The sequence below is a fragment of the Aquarana catesbeiana genome, linkage group LG11 (genome assembly GCF_042186555.1).
Source record: "Aquarana catesbeiana isolate 2022-GZ linkage group LG11, ASM4218655v1, whole genome shotgun sequence".
In the NCBI taxonomy this organism is placed as follows: Eukaryota; Metazoa; Chordata; class Amphibia; order Anura; family Ranidae; genus Aquarana; species Aquarana catesbeiana.
The window spans coordinates 282,484,444-282,504,442 of NC_133334.1; the positions used below are offsets into that span (position 1 = coordinate 282,484,444).

A 19,999-nucleotide genomic window follows, 5' to 3' on the forward strand; every position below is an offset into this window, starting at 1 on the left:
CTGGGCTGTGATTGGTCACAGCTGATCAGCAGGTCGTGAATTATTGGCCAGGACTTTCTGACAGACTCCCACAGCGAGTGTCGGGTGGGGGGGCGCACGTGTGCCCTAAACATGGAGGTAGGCAGTGACGGCTGGGTACATCACTTTGCCTACACCAGCCGCCCGTCCGCAGTACATTGTGGGCGGTCGGGAAGTGGTTAAATCTCGACACGTTTGGTATCTGCTTACTCAGAGCGACCTCCTCCTATTTTTTTTTTCCAAATAAATGGGTAATATTTTGCATTTTGTGCCCTAAATGGCCTAATCATGAAGGGGGTAAAATCTTCCAGTTGGCAAGTGGTTAAGGCAGATTCAAGCTTTATCTGCGTTGCATTGTGGGATGGAAGCATTTTTTTTTTTCCTGGTTCAGGACAACTCAGCTGCAACAGGTTTATGGGGAGCGGCCGCAGTCACCAGTAAACATTCTCACACATCACGCCGGAGTCACAAAGACCCCATAAAAGGAAAACTCTTTGAGGGGGGCTTTGAGGGGGGAGTTGTGGTCCCTCCAGACTACGAATGTTTTGTGTTATCAGACAGTTGTAGTGAGGGGGCTGCAGCTCAGGGGGGATTTTCTTTAGGAGATTTTCCATCCGATGGGGAGGTGAACTTAGGAAGAATTCCTTTGTGTCTGAGTTTTTGGGGTCGTGACATTTCTGTCTCTCTGAGTTGCTGGGGGGGGGGGACCCACCGAGGAAATATCAGGAGTTTACACATCAAGGTGTCCCCTCTGCCTGGGGTCAGCATCCCAAAGCTGCCCCCTGCTGTCCGGGGTCACAAAGGGGCCGCTCTGGATGCTGATGTGTCTGGATGTGTGGCTCATTATGTGCTGACAGTTGCACCCAGAGCGTGCCCTCAGCTACGGCGGCTGCCGCCTGTGCATAGCCCCCCCACCAAGACAGACTTGTCTCCATTCGTCTGTATTACCCCCCCAGCCCTGATCACCTCCCCGGCTACTTTACCCAGCACCTCTCTGCTACCTAGACCAACTGTTCTTTGTATGAGGCACTGTGCCGCCTCTAGGTGAGGCTCTTCTGTATACACTCAACTCCTTTCCACTTCAGCTCTGGAGGATTTATCCCCCCTTCATGACCAGGTCATTTTTTGCTATACGGCACTGCGTTACTTTAAAGTAGGGGTCTCCAAACTACGGCCCTCCAGTTGTTCAGGAACTACAATTCCCATCATGCCTAGCCATGTCTGTGAATGTTGAAGTTTTGCAATGCCTCATGGGACGTGTAGTTCTGCAACAGCTGGAGGGCCGTAGGTTTGGAGATCCCTTCTTTAAAGGATATGTAAAGGTTTGTTTAAGAACAAAACAAAAAAAAAAAAAAAATCAAACATATCATACTTACCTCCTCTGTGCAGTTGGTTTTGCACAGAGTGGCCCCGATCCTCCTCCTCTGGGGTGCCTCAGCGGTGTTCCTGGCTCCTCCTTTTCTCAAGTGTTCCCTGTTGCAGAGCTGCTTTCCATGGGGGCACTCATGCGGGTGCGCTCCTGTTTCCTGCTGCTGCGTCTATTGACACAGACAGCAGGACTCAGCCCCCCCCCCCCCACGTCATTGGATTAGATAGACAGCAGCGGGAGCCAATGGCTGCGCAGCTATTAATCAATCCAATCAGGACCCAAGACACCGGCTGGAGCTAGGGTGCTCGTCCCCATTGCTGGAAAGATCGGGTTCAGGTAAGTAAAAGAGGGGTTCTGGGGGGCAGCCGCATCACGGGAGGTTTTTCATCTTAATGCATAGAATGTATTAATGAGAAAAGCCCTGAGAGTTTACAATCCCTTTAGCTGACAATTGGGCGGTCGTGTGACGCTGTACACAAATAAAATTGATGTCCTTTTTTTCCCCCCACAAATAGAGCTTTCTTTTGGTGGTATTTGATCACCTCTGCGGTTTTTAATTTTTGCACTATAAACAGAAAAAAGGCCGACAATTTTGGAAAAATACAAAAAAAACAACAATATATCTTTTACTTTCTGCTATAAAACATCCAATAAAAAAAAAAAATTTAAAAATAATAATAATAAAATAATAAAAAAATCTAAATGTCTTCATTATTTTATTCCAATACGTATTCTGCTACATATTTTTGATTAAAAAAAATCCCAATAAACGTATATTGATTGGTTTGTGCAAAAGTTTTAGCGTCTACAAACTATGGGATATTTTTATGGAATTTTTATTTATTTTTTTACTAGAGATCAGCGACTTACAGCGTGACTTCGATATTGCGGCCAACAAATCGGACACAAAGTGACACTTTTTTGGGGACCAGCACCGGGACAAATGCAGAGTGTGAATGTACCCGTCAGGGATACAGACAGCAATAAAAACCCAACAGAGGTCTTCTTTAAATGTAATCTCCAAGTTCATTGTCGGTTTTTGAGCTGTTAGAGGATCAGATTTTATGTTCTTTATCCCAAACCCCACCCACATGGCAAAGAAGCTCCATATCCCCAATACAGGAACATTCTATGAGTGCTGTGCATAGCTGCCCTCCAATCCTGGCGTGCGTTAGGGTCCTCTCCCCTCCACCCTCCTCACTCCTGTGCCTTGCACTATTCCTGCCCCCATCTTCTGTCTCTCTACGCTAATTAGAGCCGACAGCCGCTGTGCTTGGGAGCTGCTGCTCTGCAGAGTGCCGCAGCCCCCCTGTGCTCTGCAGGACAGGCCGTGTTCTGCCCGACAATGTCACATCTCATCCATCACTACAGATCCCTGCAGGGGCCTCATATCTGTACCCAATAAACATCATGTATTCTGCAACCTGGGCACACGAGGAGAGAGAGAGAGAGAGAGAGAGAGAGAGAGAGAGAGAGAGAGAGAGAGAGAGAGAGAGAGAGAGAGAGAGAGAGAGAGAGAGAGAGAGAGAGAGAGAGAGAGAGAGAGAGAGAGAAGGAGAGAGAGAGAGAAGGAGAGAGAGAGAGAGAAGGAGAGAGAGAGAGAAGAGAGAGAGAGAGAGAGAGAGAGAGAGAGAGAGAGAGAGAGAGAGAGAGAGAGAGAGAGAGAGAGAGAGAAGGAGAGAGAGAGAGAGAAGGAGAGAGAGAGGAGAGAGAGAGGAGGAGAGAGAGAGAGAGAGAGAGAGAGGAGAGAGAGAGAGAGGAGAGAGAGAGAGAGAGAGAGAGAGAGAGAGAGAGAGAGAGAGAGAGAAGGAGAGAGAGAGAGAGAAGGAGAGAGAGAGAGAAGGAGAGAGAGAAGGAGAGAGAGAGAGAGAAGGAGAGAGAGAGAGAGAAGGAGAGAGAGAGAGAGAGAAGGAGAAGGAGAGAGAAGGAGAGAGAGAGAAGGAGAGAGAGAGAAGGAGAGAGAGAGAAGGAGAGAGAGAGAAGGAGAGAGAGAGAGAGAGAGAGAGAGAGAGAGAGAGAGAGAGAGAGAGAGAGAGAAATGTTGTCTTAGTGAGAAGTCTGTCCATGTACAGTATAGGATGCACTCAGTACTTGGTCGGGGCTCCTTTTGCATGAATTGCTGCCTCAATGCGGCGTGGCATGGAGGAGATCAGGTTGCTTTGATAGCGGCCTTCAGCTCATCTTCATTGTTGGGTCTGGTGCTCTCATCTTCCTCTTGACAATACCCCACAGATTCTCTATGGGATTTAGGTCAAGTGAGTTTGCTGGCCAATCAAGCACAGTGATCCCATGATCATGTGACCAGTTATTGGTAGTTTTGGCAGTGGGGGAGGTGCCAAGTCCTGCTGAAAAATCAGTGAGTCAGTCAGTGATGATTTGGGGAGCCGTGTCATCTGCTGGTGTTGGTCCTCTGTGTTTTATCAAGTCCAAAGTCAGCTCAGCCCTCTAGAGGGAAATTCTAGAGCTCTTCATGCTTCCCTCTGCTGATCAGCTTCATGAAGTTGCTGATTTCATTTTCCAGCAGGACTTGGCACCTCCCACACTGCCAAAACTACCAATACCTGGTCACATGATGGGATCACTATGCTTGATTGGCCAACAAACTCACCTGACCTAAATCCCATAGAGAATCTGTGGTGTATTGCCAAGAGGAAGATGAGAGACACCAGACCCAACAATGCAGATGAGCTGAAGGCCGCTATCAAAGCAACCTGGGCTTCCATAACACCTCAGCAGTGCCACAGGCTGATCTCCTCCATACCACGCCGCATTGAGGCAGCAATTCATGCCAAAGGAGCCCCAACCAAGTATTGGGTGCATCCTATACTGTACATGGACAGACTTCTCACTAAGACAACATTTCTGTATTAAAAATCCTTTTTTTTTTATTGGTCTCATGTAATATTCTAATTTTCTGAGATACTGAATTTAGGGGTGTCACTCGCTGTAATCCATAATCATCAAAATGAAAGGAAAGAAATGCCTGAAATCTACCACTGTGTGTAATGAATCTATATAAAATATATGAGTTTCACTTTTTGAATTGAATTACTGAAATAAATTAACTTTTTGATGATTTCAAATTTCATGAGATGCACCTGTGTGTATATTATATATATATATTTTTTAAAACAACAAAAAGGAAGCATTTCTTTTTCTTTAACAAGATACCAGATAGAAGCGTTATTATTTCCGGACATTACTATATTTGGCCTGGGCATGTAGACATCATTAGGTCTTCTGGTCAGGAAAATATTAATATTTATAGTATTTTTTGAAGGATACTCACATGGATACAGCCCCGGGGTTGGCACAATACTCATCGGCACACTCGCATATCCCCCGCAGGGTCCTCGCTAGAAATAACAGATATACAGCCATGTCAGTAAATGCTACAGTGATTCTGGGTATGTCTAGACAGTCACTATGATACTCCAAGAGAACCCACTGCCATGGCTCCCAGAGGGTAATATTGCCATATCACAATTTCCAATACCCCGGCTGTGATGGGTAAGAGGTATCCGTTTTATATATATCTAGATCTATTGACAACTTTTTCCAGATATAGGAATTACTATAAATGTTATCTGAACAGAAGACATCTGGGAACAATCTCTAGGTAGATTGTGTGGAATCAAAGATAACTTATATTCTTGCTGCATTGCATTTGTCAATGACTACACTATATGGCCAAAAGTCCGCAGACACCCGACCATCAATCCTTTATTAGTCCGCAGACACCCGACCATCAATCCTTTATTAGTCCGCAGACACCCGACCATCAATCCTTTATTAGTCCGCAGACACCCGACCATCAATCCTTTATTAGTCCGCAGACACCCGACCATCAATCCTTTATTAGTCCGCAGACACCCGACCATCAATCCTTTATTAGTCCGCAGACACCCGACCATCAATCCTTTATTAGTCCGCAGACACCCGACCATCAATCCTTTATTAGTCCGCAGACACCCGACCATCAATCCTTTATTAGTCCGCAGACACCCGACCATCAATCCTTTATTAGTCCGCAGACACCCGACCATCAATCCTTTATTAGTCCGCAGACACCCGACCATCAATCCTTTATTAGTCCGCAGACACCCGACCATCAATCCTTTATTAGTCCGCAGACACCCGACCATCAATCCTTTATTAGTCCGCAGACACCCGACCATCAATCCTTTATTAGTCCGCAGACACCCGACCATCAATCCTTTATTAGTCCGCAGACACCCGACCATCAATCCTTTATTAGTCCGCAGACACCCGACCATCAATCCTTTATTAGGATTCCTCCCAAAGGTGTTCAATAGGGTTGAGGTCAGGGCTCTGTGCAGGACACTTAAAGTGATTGTAAAGGTTAGTTTAAAAAAATAAAATAACAAAAAATAACAAACATGTCATACTTACCTCCTCTGTGAAAGGGTTTTGCACAGAGTGGCCCTGATCCTCCTCTTCATCGAGTGCCCCCACAGAGAGACGCATTCCATTGGGGGCACCCGTGTGGGCGCGCTCACGAGTCCTGCTGCTGCATCCATTGACACAGATAGCAGGACTCGGCCCCGCCCCCCGTGTCACTGGATTTGACTGACAGCAGCGGGAGCCAATGGCTGCTATCAATCAAGCAGCGGGAGCCAATGGCTGCTATCAATCACTCCAACCAGGACCTGAGACAACGGCTGGAGCTGCTGAGCTCGTCCTCGTCGCTGGAACGATCGGGTTCAGGTAAGTAAAAGGGGGGCTGCTGCATCACCGAAGGTTTTTTACCTTAATGCATAGAATGTATTTTACAACTACTTTAAAGTAATTGTAAAGTTTAGATTTTTTTTTTAAATTTAAATAACAAACATGTCTATACTTACCTCCTCTGTAATGGATTTGCACAGAGCATCCCAGATCCTCCTCTTCTCGGGTCCCTCTTCTCTGCTCCTGGAACCTCCTTTTCAGGGAATGCTTCCATAGAAAGACGCTTTCTATGGGGGCACACATGTGGGCTTGCTCCTGAGCCACCCTGTCTGCGTCTATAGACACAGACAGGGCAGCTCAGCCCTGACAATCGCTACCTTGTCATAGAAGTTGATTGACAGCAGCTGTTATTGACAGCTAGGGCTGTTATTTCTGATCCTGGCTTCACCAACCAGTATTTAAAATTGGCCTGAAACAAGCATGCAGCCAGTGAAGTCTGCCCTGCTTAGTTGGTCCAGATCAGTGATTCACAAAGTACGGACTGCCCTGAATTTTGCACCGTTAAAAACAAAGTTTACCATGCAGGCTTCCACATTTCTGTGCTCAGAAGTTCGCATTAAAGTGATTGTAAGACCCCTTTTACACTGGGGCTGCCCGTGTGAAAGGGGTTCGTCTTAGCGGCGCTTTACTGCTGTTTAAGCGGCACTTTTCGGCCACTAGCAGGGCACTTTTAACCCCAAAGAAGGGGTTAAAAATTCCCGTGTTGCGGCACTTCGGAAGCACTTTTCAGGCGCTTCGGAAGCCTGCGATGGGCAAGGGTGGTGGAGGAGAGGTGTATACAGAGCTCCAAAACCGTCCCAAAGATGCTGCTTGCAGGACTTTTTCTAACGTCCCGCAAGCGCACCGCCCCGGTGTGAAAGCACCTATTGCAAAGAATAGGAGGAAGTTTTCAGGCGCTTTTATTTCTAGCGCTAAAACGCCTGAAACCTGCCTTAGTGTGAAAGGGGTCTTAAGGTCGAAGGTTTTTTTACCTTCATGCATTCTCTGCATTAACCTAAAAAAAAAAAAACTTTGTGTCCAGTCCCCCCCCCCTCCCCAAAATACTTACCTGAGCCTGATTTCAATCCAGTGCTGTGCTCGAGAGTTCTCCCTCCCCACTGGATATGGAGGCCATTGGCTCCTGCTGCTGTCATGCAAATCCAGTGACAAGGGATGAGAGGGGGCTGGGCCGCATTGTGCGGGTCAATAGATGTACACAGTGCAGCTCGGGAGCAAGCCCGCGGGAGCAACCAGCTTGCTACGGGATCACTCAGCAGGGGAGAGGAGACAGGAGCGCTGGACACCAGAAGAGGAGGATTGGGGCTCTGTGCAAAACCATTACAGAGCAGGAAAATATAATGTTTATTATTCTTTTTAATAAATTACATTTACAAACCTTTTAATTTTCAGTAACAAGTACCACATGTGCCACCTAAAGGTAAAACCTGGTACTGCAGCACAACTCTAGAGACCCAGAGATGGAAAGAATAGGGATTTCTTCACAGGAGACCCCCCCCCCCCCGCACGGCTTTGTTTACCTATACACTCCAGCTTCTTGTTTGGAGTGAATTGATTGGTCATTTCTTCTAAGTCTTCTGCGGCTGATCTGTACGGGTCTTTGATGCCCTCAGGGTACAGGCGTTTTGATACTCCTACTACAGATGGTGGCGCTTTTCTGTATAAATCCATGATCTGCAGAAGGGATTCCTCCCGTGCAGAGAAGACCTGTCTGAGAAAAGTGAAACAAAGACTAACATTAAAAAGGAAAATAAGTATTGATCAACCGCACCTTATCCCACATTTTATCTTCCTTGTAACCACGGTGACAATACTTTGTTTACAGGACTTTATAGACATCCCATCTCCCTGCCCATGTGTCCGTCTCTCACCGATTTATCGCACAAGTCTGCGCAGAGCTTGAAGTCAAATTACATGCATCCCCTTGCAAAGGGAGATTCATTGTTGGTGGGGAACTTTCAGTCTAAACAAGTAACAAATCCACTTACTATGTGAAGAACGAGCCCCATTTGTAAAACATATAACTCCCCCCCACCCCCGAGCCAAATCCTCCTTGAGTTTTGTCTAATGCGCTCCCCCTCCCAGGCACTGCAGCTCACAGCGGGAGGAGCTCAGCAACACAGAAAGGCGGGACCAGGTGTGACCAGGCACAGAACATCAAGCTACAAGTAGTGAAAACGCTGATGGCCACATCACCTGAAACCTTTTTCATTTCACTTTAGTGCAAGCAGTCACCACCTACATGAGAGTGACAACGCTGCTCTGAATTCAGGAGCCATCATTGCCACACCCTCACAGGAAGTGATACAAAAAAAAAGAAAGAGGGCCACTGCCCCCACCTATAACTGGCCAATGCAGCAAGCAGCATTGGAGGGCAACCTAGGGTATAAACAAGGCCAAGAGCCAACCCTTAGCCTTGTTTATACCCTAGGTTGCCCTCCAATGCTGCTTGCTGCAATGGCCAGTTTAACCGCTTCAGCCCTGGAAGATTTTACCCCCTTCCGGACCAGAGCACTTTTTGCGATTCGGCGCTGCGCAGATTTAACCGACAATTGCGCAGTCGTGCGACGTTGTACCCAAACAAAATTTATGTCCTTTTTTTCCCCCCACATATAGAGCTTTTGTTGGTATTTGATCACCTCTGCGGTTTTTATTTTTTGCGCTATAAACAAGTTTAGGCCGATATGTACTCTTCTACATATTTTTTTTTTTTTACCAAAAATATTGCAATAAGCGTAAATTGATTGGCAGCAGATAGCTGCCATAACCCCGGTATTTTTTTAAACGGTGTGCAGTCCGCTTTAGGATAAAAGTGGTTTCCTGCGGCTCACTTTTATGGGTGGCGGGAGAGGTGCCCCCGCCCGCCGCCTCGGTCCCAGGCGTCTCCGCCGCTTACAGGAGCCATTGGAAGCGGCGGAGACGATCTGGTCCTTTGGCTTGATCGGCAGGAAGTCGAATGAGGGCATGATGGTCCCCACTCAACTCTATGCCCTTGGAGGACCGGATAAAAATAAATAAGAAAAAAAAAAAAAAAGAAAGAAACTTAAAACCGCCCTGTCCTTCCATGCTTGCGCGCAGAAGCGAATGCATACGTAAGTCGCGCCCGCATATGTAAACGGTGTTCAAACCATACATATCCCCACGATTAAACATACACTACAAAACAGCGCTAATGTTGAGCAAAAATGTGTAGGAAATCATGCGGCCAACTACGCATAAAAGAAATCAAACAGAAAGGTAGAGAGTCCGTGAAGTGGTCAGAGGAATGTCCATAAGTGACAATACAGCCATATCCCAGTGTGCGCCTTCCACCGGTCAGTAGAATTTCACCCTGTTGTTGACACTCTCCCCCCTAGGGGGTCAGACTCACCAGATCTGCAAATTATATAAGCAACCAAGAGCAAAAAGATCTCCTCAGCACCCCTCTCTCAATACCACTCCGGGGGGTTTTCAGGGGGGGTCACAACTCCAAACAGATGAATACAGATGGTAGACAAATATGGATGTCCCTCAAAGATAGACGACCTGGAAGCAGATCTGTATGGTATGTATATCCAGACGATGTTCCAATATGACCATATTTAAACCCAAAGCATTGGTGCCCCTTCACCTAGGCTGCTTGGCTGATCAGCAGGGCTGTGTTCCATTCCTTAGCACCTGCTGCTGGTCTGATCCGTGGTGGATCAGACCAGCAGCAGGTGCTAAGGAATGGAACACAGCCCTGCTGATCAGCCAAGCAGCCTAGGTGAAGGGGCACCAATGCTTTGGGTTTAAATATGGTCATATTGGAACATCGTCTGGATATACATACCATACAGATCTGCTTCCAGGTCGTCTATCTTTGAGGGACATCCATATTTGTCTACCATCTGTATTCATCTGTTTGGAGTTGTGACCCCCCCTGAAAACCCCCCGGAGTGGTATTGAGAGAGAGGTGCTGAGGAGATCTTTTTGCTCTTGGTTGCTTATATAATTTGCAGATCTGGTGAGTCTGACCCCCTAGGGGGAGAGTGTCAACAACAGGGTGAAATTCTACTGACCGGTGGAAGGCGCACACTGGGATATGGCTGTATTGTCACTTATGGACATTCCTCTGACCACTTCACGGACTCTCTACCTTTCTGTTTGATTTCTTTTATGCGTAGTTGGCCGCATGATTTCCTACACATTTTTGCTCAACATTAGCGCTGTTTTGTAGTGTATGTTTACTCCTATAGTTTATGTATACTATTATTAACATTATCATTTTACAGTCTTATGATTTTTTAAAACGGCTGCTTTCTTTTGGAGCACTCAGTTTAGATACTGAGTGTTTTCTATCTCTTCCGGTCTTTAGTTTTGCCTCTTTTTTGACATTGACCTATCCATTTGGCGCTGAGCGGTGTGCTGCAGGCCCGAGCAAACCTTATCCTTATATCCCCACGATTGTTAGAGGGAGAGCAATAATTCTAGGAAAAGATCTCCTCTGTAACTCTAAACTGGTAACCTGTACAAGTTTTTAAACGTCATCTATGGAGATTTTTAGGTGTCAAAGTTTGACGCCATTCCCCCAAGCGGGGGCAATTTTGAAGTATGACATTATGGGTATCAATTTAATCAGCGTAACATTATCTTTCACAATATAGAAAAAGAAATAAAGAAAAATATTGGGCTTACTTTACTGTCCTATTTTTTAATTTAAAAATAAAGTGTATTTTTTCCCAAAAAATTAGATTTGTAAGACCGCTGCGCAAATACGGTGTGACAAAGTATTGCAACGACCACCATTTTATTCTCTAGGGTGTCTAAAAAAATGATTTTAACTTTTAAACAAGTGTCAAAAATAGGCGCGTTCTTCAATGAGGAGAGACTATACTGCTACATTCATAGGAAATATGAGCGGCGCCGTTACCTGTAGAGAGCCAGTAGTGCCGGCCATAGAGAAGGAAAGAAGCTTTCATCTATACAATCCAGGCACACTTCTTTCACTGCCGCTGTGACGGGAAGATCCAGAGTCAGCACTGAGGACGACACCAACAAGTCTGGAGAATGGAGACACAATGGTGACATGTCAGAAAAAAATATATAGAAGATTCAAAAACAGAGTCACTGAGTTGGAAAAAGGATCACCCTCCTCCTAAAAATGACTTGTAGGCTCAATAAGGGTGTAGCTAATCACCTTCTCAATGGCACACAAAGCCATCTGACTTTGACTGTGATCAGCTGTGGTTATTTTGATTAGCTCAGCGGCTGTGGGGAGAAGATTCCCCCCCCAGGCAGGTGTTACATGTTACAGGGTGTAACCTGTTACCAAAGAGCACCTACCTGCACCCTCCCTTCCCCCGATCCCCCACTGTGAGAACAGGTGGAGGATCTTCTTCTTGCAGCCGCTATCACATGCAGGGGCTTCACCCACATCATTTATTCACAGCAATCTGTAAATGAATGAACTACAAGTTCCATTTGCCACCATGGCAGAGGGCTTGAAGTTTACAATGAACTGCGAGGGCGCTGGTGAGCACTTAGTTCAGTGATTTTCCTGCTTGCCAGTAACTGCCGGTATGGGAGATATGTATGTACAGTATGGAAGTACAGAGGAATGGGAGGTATGGATGTACAGTATGGATTACAGAGGTACAGGAGGTATGGAGGTACAGCAGGTATGGATGTACAGTATGGATGTACAGAGGTACGGGAGGTATGGATGTACAGTATGGAAGTATGGAAGTACAGAGGTACGGGAGGTATGGATGTACAGTATGGAAGTATGGAAGTACAGAGGTACGGGAGGTATGGATGTACAGTATGGAAGTACAGAGGTACGGGAGGTATGGATGTACAGTATGGAAGTATGGAAGTACAGAGGTACGAGAGGTATGGATGTACAGTATGGAAGTATGGATGTACAGAGGTACAGGAGATACAGCAGGTATGGATGTACAGTATGGATGTACAGAGGTACAGGAGGTATGGATGTACAGGAGGTACAGTATGGATGTACAGAGGTACAGGAGGTATGGATGTACAGGAGGTACAGTATGGATGTACAGAGGTACAGGAGGTATGGATGTACAGGAGGTACAGTATGGATGTACAGAGGTACAGTATGGATGTACAGAGGTACAGGAGGTATGGAGGTACAGCAGGTATGGATGTACAGTATGGATGTATGGAGGTATGGGCAGAAAGCTATACTTAGAGTGGAATAATACTCACCTCAGCTCCAGCTATGTGGTGTTCCTGAGCTCCCCACCCAGACTGCTGACATCTTTGGGTGGTCGGCTTCCGGGTTTCGATCGCCAGCCGCTGTCATTGGCTGGGCGGGGATGACATTCAGTCAGATTTGGCATTGCCAAGTTTGTACAGTGAGCTGCGCATGCTCGGCTTACCATACAAGGGTGGAAAGGTAGGTAAGCAGTTTTAATGAAGGAGATAAAGCATGTCTCTTCTGCATTAAAAAGCCCGCCTGTCCGCCAATTTAAGCTCCATTAGCCTAAAGCTCCACTTTAACATTCTGCAGGAGCCTGACATTGCACTTACAATCTGCTAATCACGGGTGCAATTGCTCTGCAGTCTCTAGAAAGAAAATAATAAATGTACTTTTTTTTTTAGCTGCAAAAACGTGTGCATTTATTTTATTTTTTTAAAGGTAAACTTATCCTTTAATGTAAACGTCTGGTGCTGAGACTTCTTCTAGACGACGATCTCTGCTGGAGAGAAGCAGACTGCTGACTAGGACACTGGAAAATGCAGATGAGTCCAGACTTTTCTCTCGTCATGACAGAAATCCAGAGCTGTCACGCCATGCAGATGTAACACCGTCACCCCCTCTGTCTGACCTCAAATCTATGTAGAGCGCTCTGTGTATTCCTATATACTCTGTGCTGACCTCTGCTGGAGGTACATGTGAAGTGTTCAGCAGAACTTCCCCAGCAGTCACACTATAGTTATGTAATAAAGGACGAGCTTATCCAACATCAATATCACCGATCAATCACATTATAGAGAAATATATACTGGGTCACACTTACCACGTGTCTGCAAACATACTGTATGGGGGATGGTTACAAGAACTGGGGAGTGCAGAATCTGGTGCAGCTGTGTATAGTAACCAATCAGCTTCCAGGGTTTATTCTCAAAACTTTAATTGAAGAAGCTGAAGATAGAAGCCGATTGGCTGCCACGCACAGCTGCACCAGATTCTGCACTCCAGCAAAATCTCCCCTGGGTGCAGTGGCGGCCCATCTTTTAGGGGCACACGGGCGGCATCCCCCCCATCCATGTGCCCGGGCCCCCTGTTCTACATACAGGGCACCGGACCATGGATTCCAGTGGGGGGTTCTAAGCATGTGATTAGAGCCAGAGGCTTGAATAGGCTTCAAAGGGTGGGCTCTGGGTGCAGAGCGCTGTGCTCCGAGCCCACCCAGCTGTGTGACAATAGCGAATTAATGTTCGCTAATGCCACACTGATCCTTCTCCTGGCCAATCAGGAAGTGGGTCTTCAGACCCGTCGCCCAATTGGCTGAAAGGACAGGCGATCCTATTGGATGCCTAAGAAAGAGGAGGAGACGCATGGCGGGAGAGGATGCCGTGATGCAGAAGAGGGGGAGGAGAGGACACAGGAGCTGCTGTCCACAGGAGCCCATAACCCGCCCACCGCCGCAACCTAGATGGGATAAGTGCCGGTTTGATGTCTGACCGAGCGTGAGCCGGATTGGGCGGGGGGGTGGTGGTGGGGCGGGGGGGGTGGCGGGGATTGTAGACAGATTCTCCTCTTTCTGCTGCAGAACTCCAGGGTTTCTTTCTACCCAGGTGAACACCCTAAAGATGGAATCCAGACAGCCGGCTATTCACGCAGATAACATACAGATGTGAGTGCAGTTTTACCTGCAAGACCAATTATTTCTTTACATCCAGTTATAAGATTTACACATTTCTGTAACATAGCACACCCTATCTGGCAGGAGACCTCATTTCCTTCTTCTGCAGCTCAGTAATACCTACAGGTCTTAACCCCCCCCCCCTCTGCTCTCTCCTATCCTATCCACATGCTATCTTACACTACACCAAACACGACTGGTTGCTTGTGGTGCTCCTGCCACTCCCAGCGTGAGCTCTGCTGTACAGGTATTGCAAAAGGCTGATATTAAGTCAATACATTGTTTGTATTTAACCCCTTCAATACCGGACACTTTTACCCCCTTCCTGCCCAGACTAATTCTCAGCTTTCAGGGCCGTTACACTTTGAATGACAATTGCGCGGTCATACAACACTGTACACATAGGACATTTTTATCATTTTTTTCTCACAAATAGAGCTTTCTTTTGGTGGTATTTAATCACCACTGTGTTTTTTTTTTTTTTTTTTTTTTTTTAGCAAAATAAATGAAAAAAGGCCAAAATAATCTTTCTTCATAAATTTAGGCCAAAATATATTCTGCTTCATTTCTTTGGTGAAAATAAATCAAATCAGTGTCTATTATTTAGTTTGTAGGAAAGTCATCGAGTCCACAAACTATGGGATATACATCTGAAAATCGATCAATCCTGATGCACCGACAGCCGATCTCATTTCTTGAGGCCCAAAAATGTCAGGATGGTACAAATACCCCCCCAAATCACCCCTTTTTGGAAAGTAGACAGTCCGAGGTATTTAGTAAGAGGCATGGGCGAGTTTTTGGAAGTTGTCATTTGTTGTCACATTTTTTGGAAAGTAAAGAAATGTAAAAAAAAAAAAAAAAAAAAAAAAATCTTTCACAATATTTACATTTTTTTTTACATCCTGTCACCAGTGCAGTACGGTGTCATAACTGGTGTGGCGGTGATCAAGGACACTGACCGGTGACAGTATGTAAAAAGAAAAAAAGAAAAGAAAAAAATTTGTAATTTTTTTTTTTCTTACTACATTTTTTTATTTTTTTTTATTCATACAGTGACCAGAGCAATACAATGTTACCACAGTAACATTGTACTACTCTGGGAAGGTGATCAGGATTTGTTTTTCTTTACTCACTATGATTGCTTAGAACTGTGCATTTTACAGTTATAAGCAACCATTTTTTTCTGGATGAAAATTGCTCAGTGTTTACTATTGTGATTAGCTGTGATTGGCCCTGTCTGGACCATGTGATGACTGTGATCAATCACAGAGCTCATCACAATAGTACGCAATCAAAAGGCATGGATCAAAGCCTTTCATTGTGTACAGCGGTCATGTGATCTGCTATGATTGGCCAGAGCGGTCACATGGTACTGCTAGACACGGCTGGTGACAGATCGCGCCAAAGCGCGGCCCGATCCTGGGATGGCGTCATATGACGTCTTCCCAAAACAACAGTGCTCCTGCCCAGCCGTCATTTTACAACAGGCCAGGTTGGAAGAGCTTACCTATAGGGAACGCTGTGTCCTGGCCTAGGCCGACGAGGCCCAGACCTAGGGAAGCACTTTGCAGGGGGCGCAGCATGGAAAGAGTCCCCGCCGGCTTGCGCTAGTGTAGCGCCAGTCTTACCGGGCGGACTGGGCTGAGAGGCAAATTAGTCTAGCGCCCCCATAAAGTGGCCGCGCTGCTTCAGGTATGCGGGCGGCTGGCATTCCACAACTGTGGGGGGGGGGCGCCTCTTCTAATTTTGACTGTCTTATAATCCTGGACCACAAACCTTCCTCACTGTGCTATGTGTTTTCTGCTGCGCCATTGGCATGGTTATATCTTCCTAGTCCTCTCCATGAAATTATCAGTAATTTGTGCTTAAAGTAGAACTATAGGCAACACTTTTTTTTTTTTTTTTCCATTTTGGATAGAGTAAGGGAGGGTTATGGCCCCTGTCAGTTTATTTTTTACCATCCCTGTCCCATTGCAGGGATTTCCCTTCACATCCTGCCTCATAGCCAAACAGTAAGTGATAGGAAATCTATGCAAATTAGGGGAATCCATTGCCCTACCCCCCCCCCCCCCCCCAGGCCCTCAGAACTAGTGTCCCCACTCAAAAATTTCAGGACGGGTCTTAAACAGCAAGGGGTGTGGACCTAACAGGAAAGGGGTGGGCCATATGTAAATTAGGGGTGCACGAGTTTAGTCAGGCCTAAGGCAGCACAAAACCTAGATACACTACTGCCTATAGGTACTGTAAATATCTCCTAAATGTGCGCCGTTTAGAAGATATTTACCGTACATGCAGCCGGTGATTGAGTGGAGATGGAAGCCAGCTCACCACTGGAAGGCTTCATTCTAAGGTGAGTGTCACGTAATGTGCTAGTATTTGATGCATACTAGCACATTATGGCTTTACCTTGCAGGGTTAAAAAAAATTAAAAAAAACACATTTCATATTACAATAACGAATACAGAGCAACATGACTTTGTGTATCTGCCTGGAGTTGAGCTTATTCTAGGCTGGACTCTCTCAGCACTTACCTCTGGCGTTGTGGATCTCTTTCACCACCGTATTTAAATACTGCGAAGCTGACAATCCCACCAGAGGCACAGGTCCAAGGAGGCAAGAAGGAGAAAAGTAATGTTCTAGGTCCTCAAAGGAGCTCTCAATGTCATTGCTGCCCAAGTCGTCATTGCGGCTATCTGTACTTTTCTCGAGGCTCTGCAGCTCCTCGCTTATAGAGAAGCTGTGCTGAATGGAGAGCCGGGGGCTGCTGGGGAGGCAATACAGACTCTGAGAGCTTTTCAGTTTAGGACCCTCGGGGGCCGGGAAGGAAACGAGTTCTGCAGGGAGTGACCGGTGACCGGAGGATGAAGATTCCCGAGACGGGTCTTTGCTGATGATCGGGTATAGGCGGTTGTAAATCTGGCACTGGAGATGCCGGACTAGTTTGGCAATCGGATGATCTGGGGTGCTGATACAAGGAAAAAAAAATAAAACAAGAATTAGTTACGTTTTTTAAATTAATTTTAAAATATTTACTGACCAGCAACCCCAAAACACCATAGAGGAGAGTGAAAGGGACGGATGCAGGCACAGGTGATGATTAATTCTGATGTACAACGCATTGAATTTCACTTTATGCAGCTTTTCAGTACAAATGACGCTCCAGACTGGGTTTCAGATACCAGGAAGAAAATTCAGAGCATAGTAAAAGAGCTGGTACTGTCAGGAAATCCTATTTCTTATGCAGACACTTACGCAGTGCATAGTGGGTCACCGATTCGCATGCAGACATACAGTTGTGGCCAAAAGTTTGGAGAATGACACAAAATATACATTTTTAAGTCTGCTGCCTCAGTTTTTATGATGGAACTTACGTATACTCCAGAATGTTATGAAGAGCAATCAGATGAATTGCAATTAATTGCAAAGTCCCTCATTTACCATGAAAATGAACTTAATCCCCCCAAAAAAACATTTCCACTACATTTCAGCCCTGCCACAAAAGGACCGGCTGACGTGTCAGTGATTCTCTCGCTAACTCAGTGTTGATGAGGACAAGGCTGGAAATCACTCTGTAATGCTGATTGAGTTGGAAGCTTTAAAAAAATGAGGGTGGTGCTTGAAATCATTATTCTTCCTTTGTTAACCATGGGTTCCTGCAAGGAAACACGTGCTGGAAACACGTGCTGGAAACACGTAGAGTCGTTACTGCTTTGCTCAAAAAAGGGAGTCACAGGCAACTAAGATTGCACCTAAATCAACCATTTATCGGATCATCAAAAACTTTAAAGGAGAGAGGTTCAATTGTTGGGAAGAAGGCTTCAGGGCACACAAGAAAGTCCAGCGAGCAGATGGTTACACCAAGCGGAGGGAACGGAGGGAGATGAGCCCCCGCCCCCCTGCGGTTCCCCATATTACATGATGAAGCACATTTGTGTACCAACTAGAGGAGGTTCCCTCTTTTTATTTTCTATCTTTGTTTACATTTTTTCGGTTGAGGTCTTTACTATTTATACATAAAATAAGGACAAGGATACATAAAACCTCAAATGTATACAAGATAATTTGTGTTGTAACCGACTTGTCACTTGTACCAATACTTTATACTAAGAAGGTAAATGTCGATTTTGTATTTGTTAAAATTTTCTGAATAAAAATATTGGAAAAGAAAGAAAGAGTCCAGCGAGCACCAGGACCGTCTCCTACAGTTGATTCAGCTGCGGGTTCCGGGGCACCACCAGTGCAGAGGGGAGGGGTTGGGGGTAGTGATCGGGGCACCACCAGTGCAGAGCTTGCTCAGGAATGGCAGCAGGCAGGTGTGAGGACATCGGCACACACAGTGAGAAGACTTTTGGAGGATGGTCTGGTGACAAGAAGGGCAGCAAAGAAGCCACTTCTCTCCAGGAAAAACATCTGGGACAGACTGATATTCTGCAGAAGGTACGGGGATTGGACTGCTGAGGACTGGGGGAAAGTCATTTTCTCTGATGAAGCCCCTTTCCCATTGTTTGGCCAATCCGGAAAACACCTTGTCCGGAGAAGAAAAGGTGACCATCAGTCCTGTGTCATTTATCCTGAGACCATTCATGTGTGGCAAACAAAGGGTTGGGGGGCACACCCTAAACATACTGTACATTTCTAAGGTTGGTACTGCTATAAAGACCAATATACAAACTGAACCAGAGAATAGCACACACCTACAGAAAAAAAGGTTGCTTTCAATATATATTCGTATACAGTGCCTTGAAAAGTATTCATACCCCTTGAAATTTCCCACACTTTGTCATGTTACAACCAAAAACGGAAATGTATTTTATTGGGATTTTATGTGATAGATCAACACAAAGTGTCACATAATTGTGAAGTGGAAGAAAAATGATAAATGATACAAATAAATCTGTGAAAAGTGTGTGTGTGTGTGTGTGTGTGTGTGTGTGTGTGTGTGTGTGTGGGGGGGGGGGGGGGGGGGGGACATTTGTATTCAGCCCCCTTTACTCTGATACCCCTAACTAAAATCTAGTGGAACCAATTGCCTTCAGAAGTCACCTAATTAGTAAATAGAGTCCACCTGTGTGTCATTTAATCTCAGTATAAATACAGCTGTTCTGTGAAGCCCTCAGAGGTTTGTTAGTTAGAGAACCTTAGTGAACAAACAGCATCATGAAGGCCAAGGAACACACCAGACAGGTCAGGGATAAAGTTGTGGAGAAGTATAAAGCAGGGTTAGGTTATAAAAAAAATCTCCCAAGCTTTGAACATCTCACGGAGCTCTGTTCAATCCATCATCGGAAAATGGAAAGAGTATGGCACAACTGCAAACCTACCAAGACATGGCCGTCCACCTAAACTGACCGGCCGGGCAAGGAGAACATTCATCAGAGAAGAGCCAAGAGGTCCATGGTAACTCTGGAGGAGCTGCAGAGATCCACAGCTCAGGTGGGAGAATCTGTCCACAGGACAACTATTAGTCGTATTCTCCACAAATCTGTCCTTTATGGAAGAGTGACAAGAAGAAAGACATTGGTGAAAGAAAGTCATAAGAAGTCCTGTTTGTAGTTTGTGAGAAGCCATGTGGAGGACACAGCAAACATGTGGAAGAAGGTGATCTGGTCAGAGGAGACCAAAATTCAACTTTATGGCCTAAAAGTAAAACGCTATGTGTGGGGAAAACTAACACTGCACATCACCCTGAACACACCATCCCCACTGTGAAACATGGTGGTGGCAGCATCATGTGGTGGGGATGGTTTTCTTCAGCAGGGACAGGGAAGCTGGTCAGAGTTGATGGGAAGATGGATGGAGACAAATACAGGACAATCTTAGAAGAAAACCTGTTAGAGTCTACAAAAGACTTGAGACTGGGGCGGAGGTTCACCTTCCAGCAGGACAACGACCCGAAACATCCAGCCAGAGCTACAATGGAATGGTTTAGATCAGGGATATGCAATTAGCGGACCTCCAGCTGTTGCTAAACTACAAGTCCCATCATGCCTCTGATCTGGGTGTCATG

The 19,999-nt window shown here is 45.8% G+C and overlaps 1 protein-coding gene across 1 annotated transcript in view; it reads right to left on the reverse strand.

Moving 5' to 3' along the window:
- Nucleotides 1-19,999, reverse strand: part of LOC141112859 (VPS9 domain-containing protein 1-like) — a 74,774-nt gene that overhangs the window by 7,009 nt on the left and 47,766 nt on the right. Inside the window, 4 exon segments of the mRNA XM_073605960.1 lie at nucleotides 4,677-4,743; nucleotides 7,654-7,844; nucleotides 11,025-11,154; nucleotides 16,524-16,957. Of these exon segments, the coding sequence (XP_073462061.1) occupies nucleotides 4,677-4,743; nucleotides 7,654-7,844; nucleotides 11,025-11,154; nucleotides 16,524-16,957 (822 nt within the window).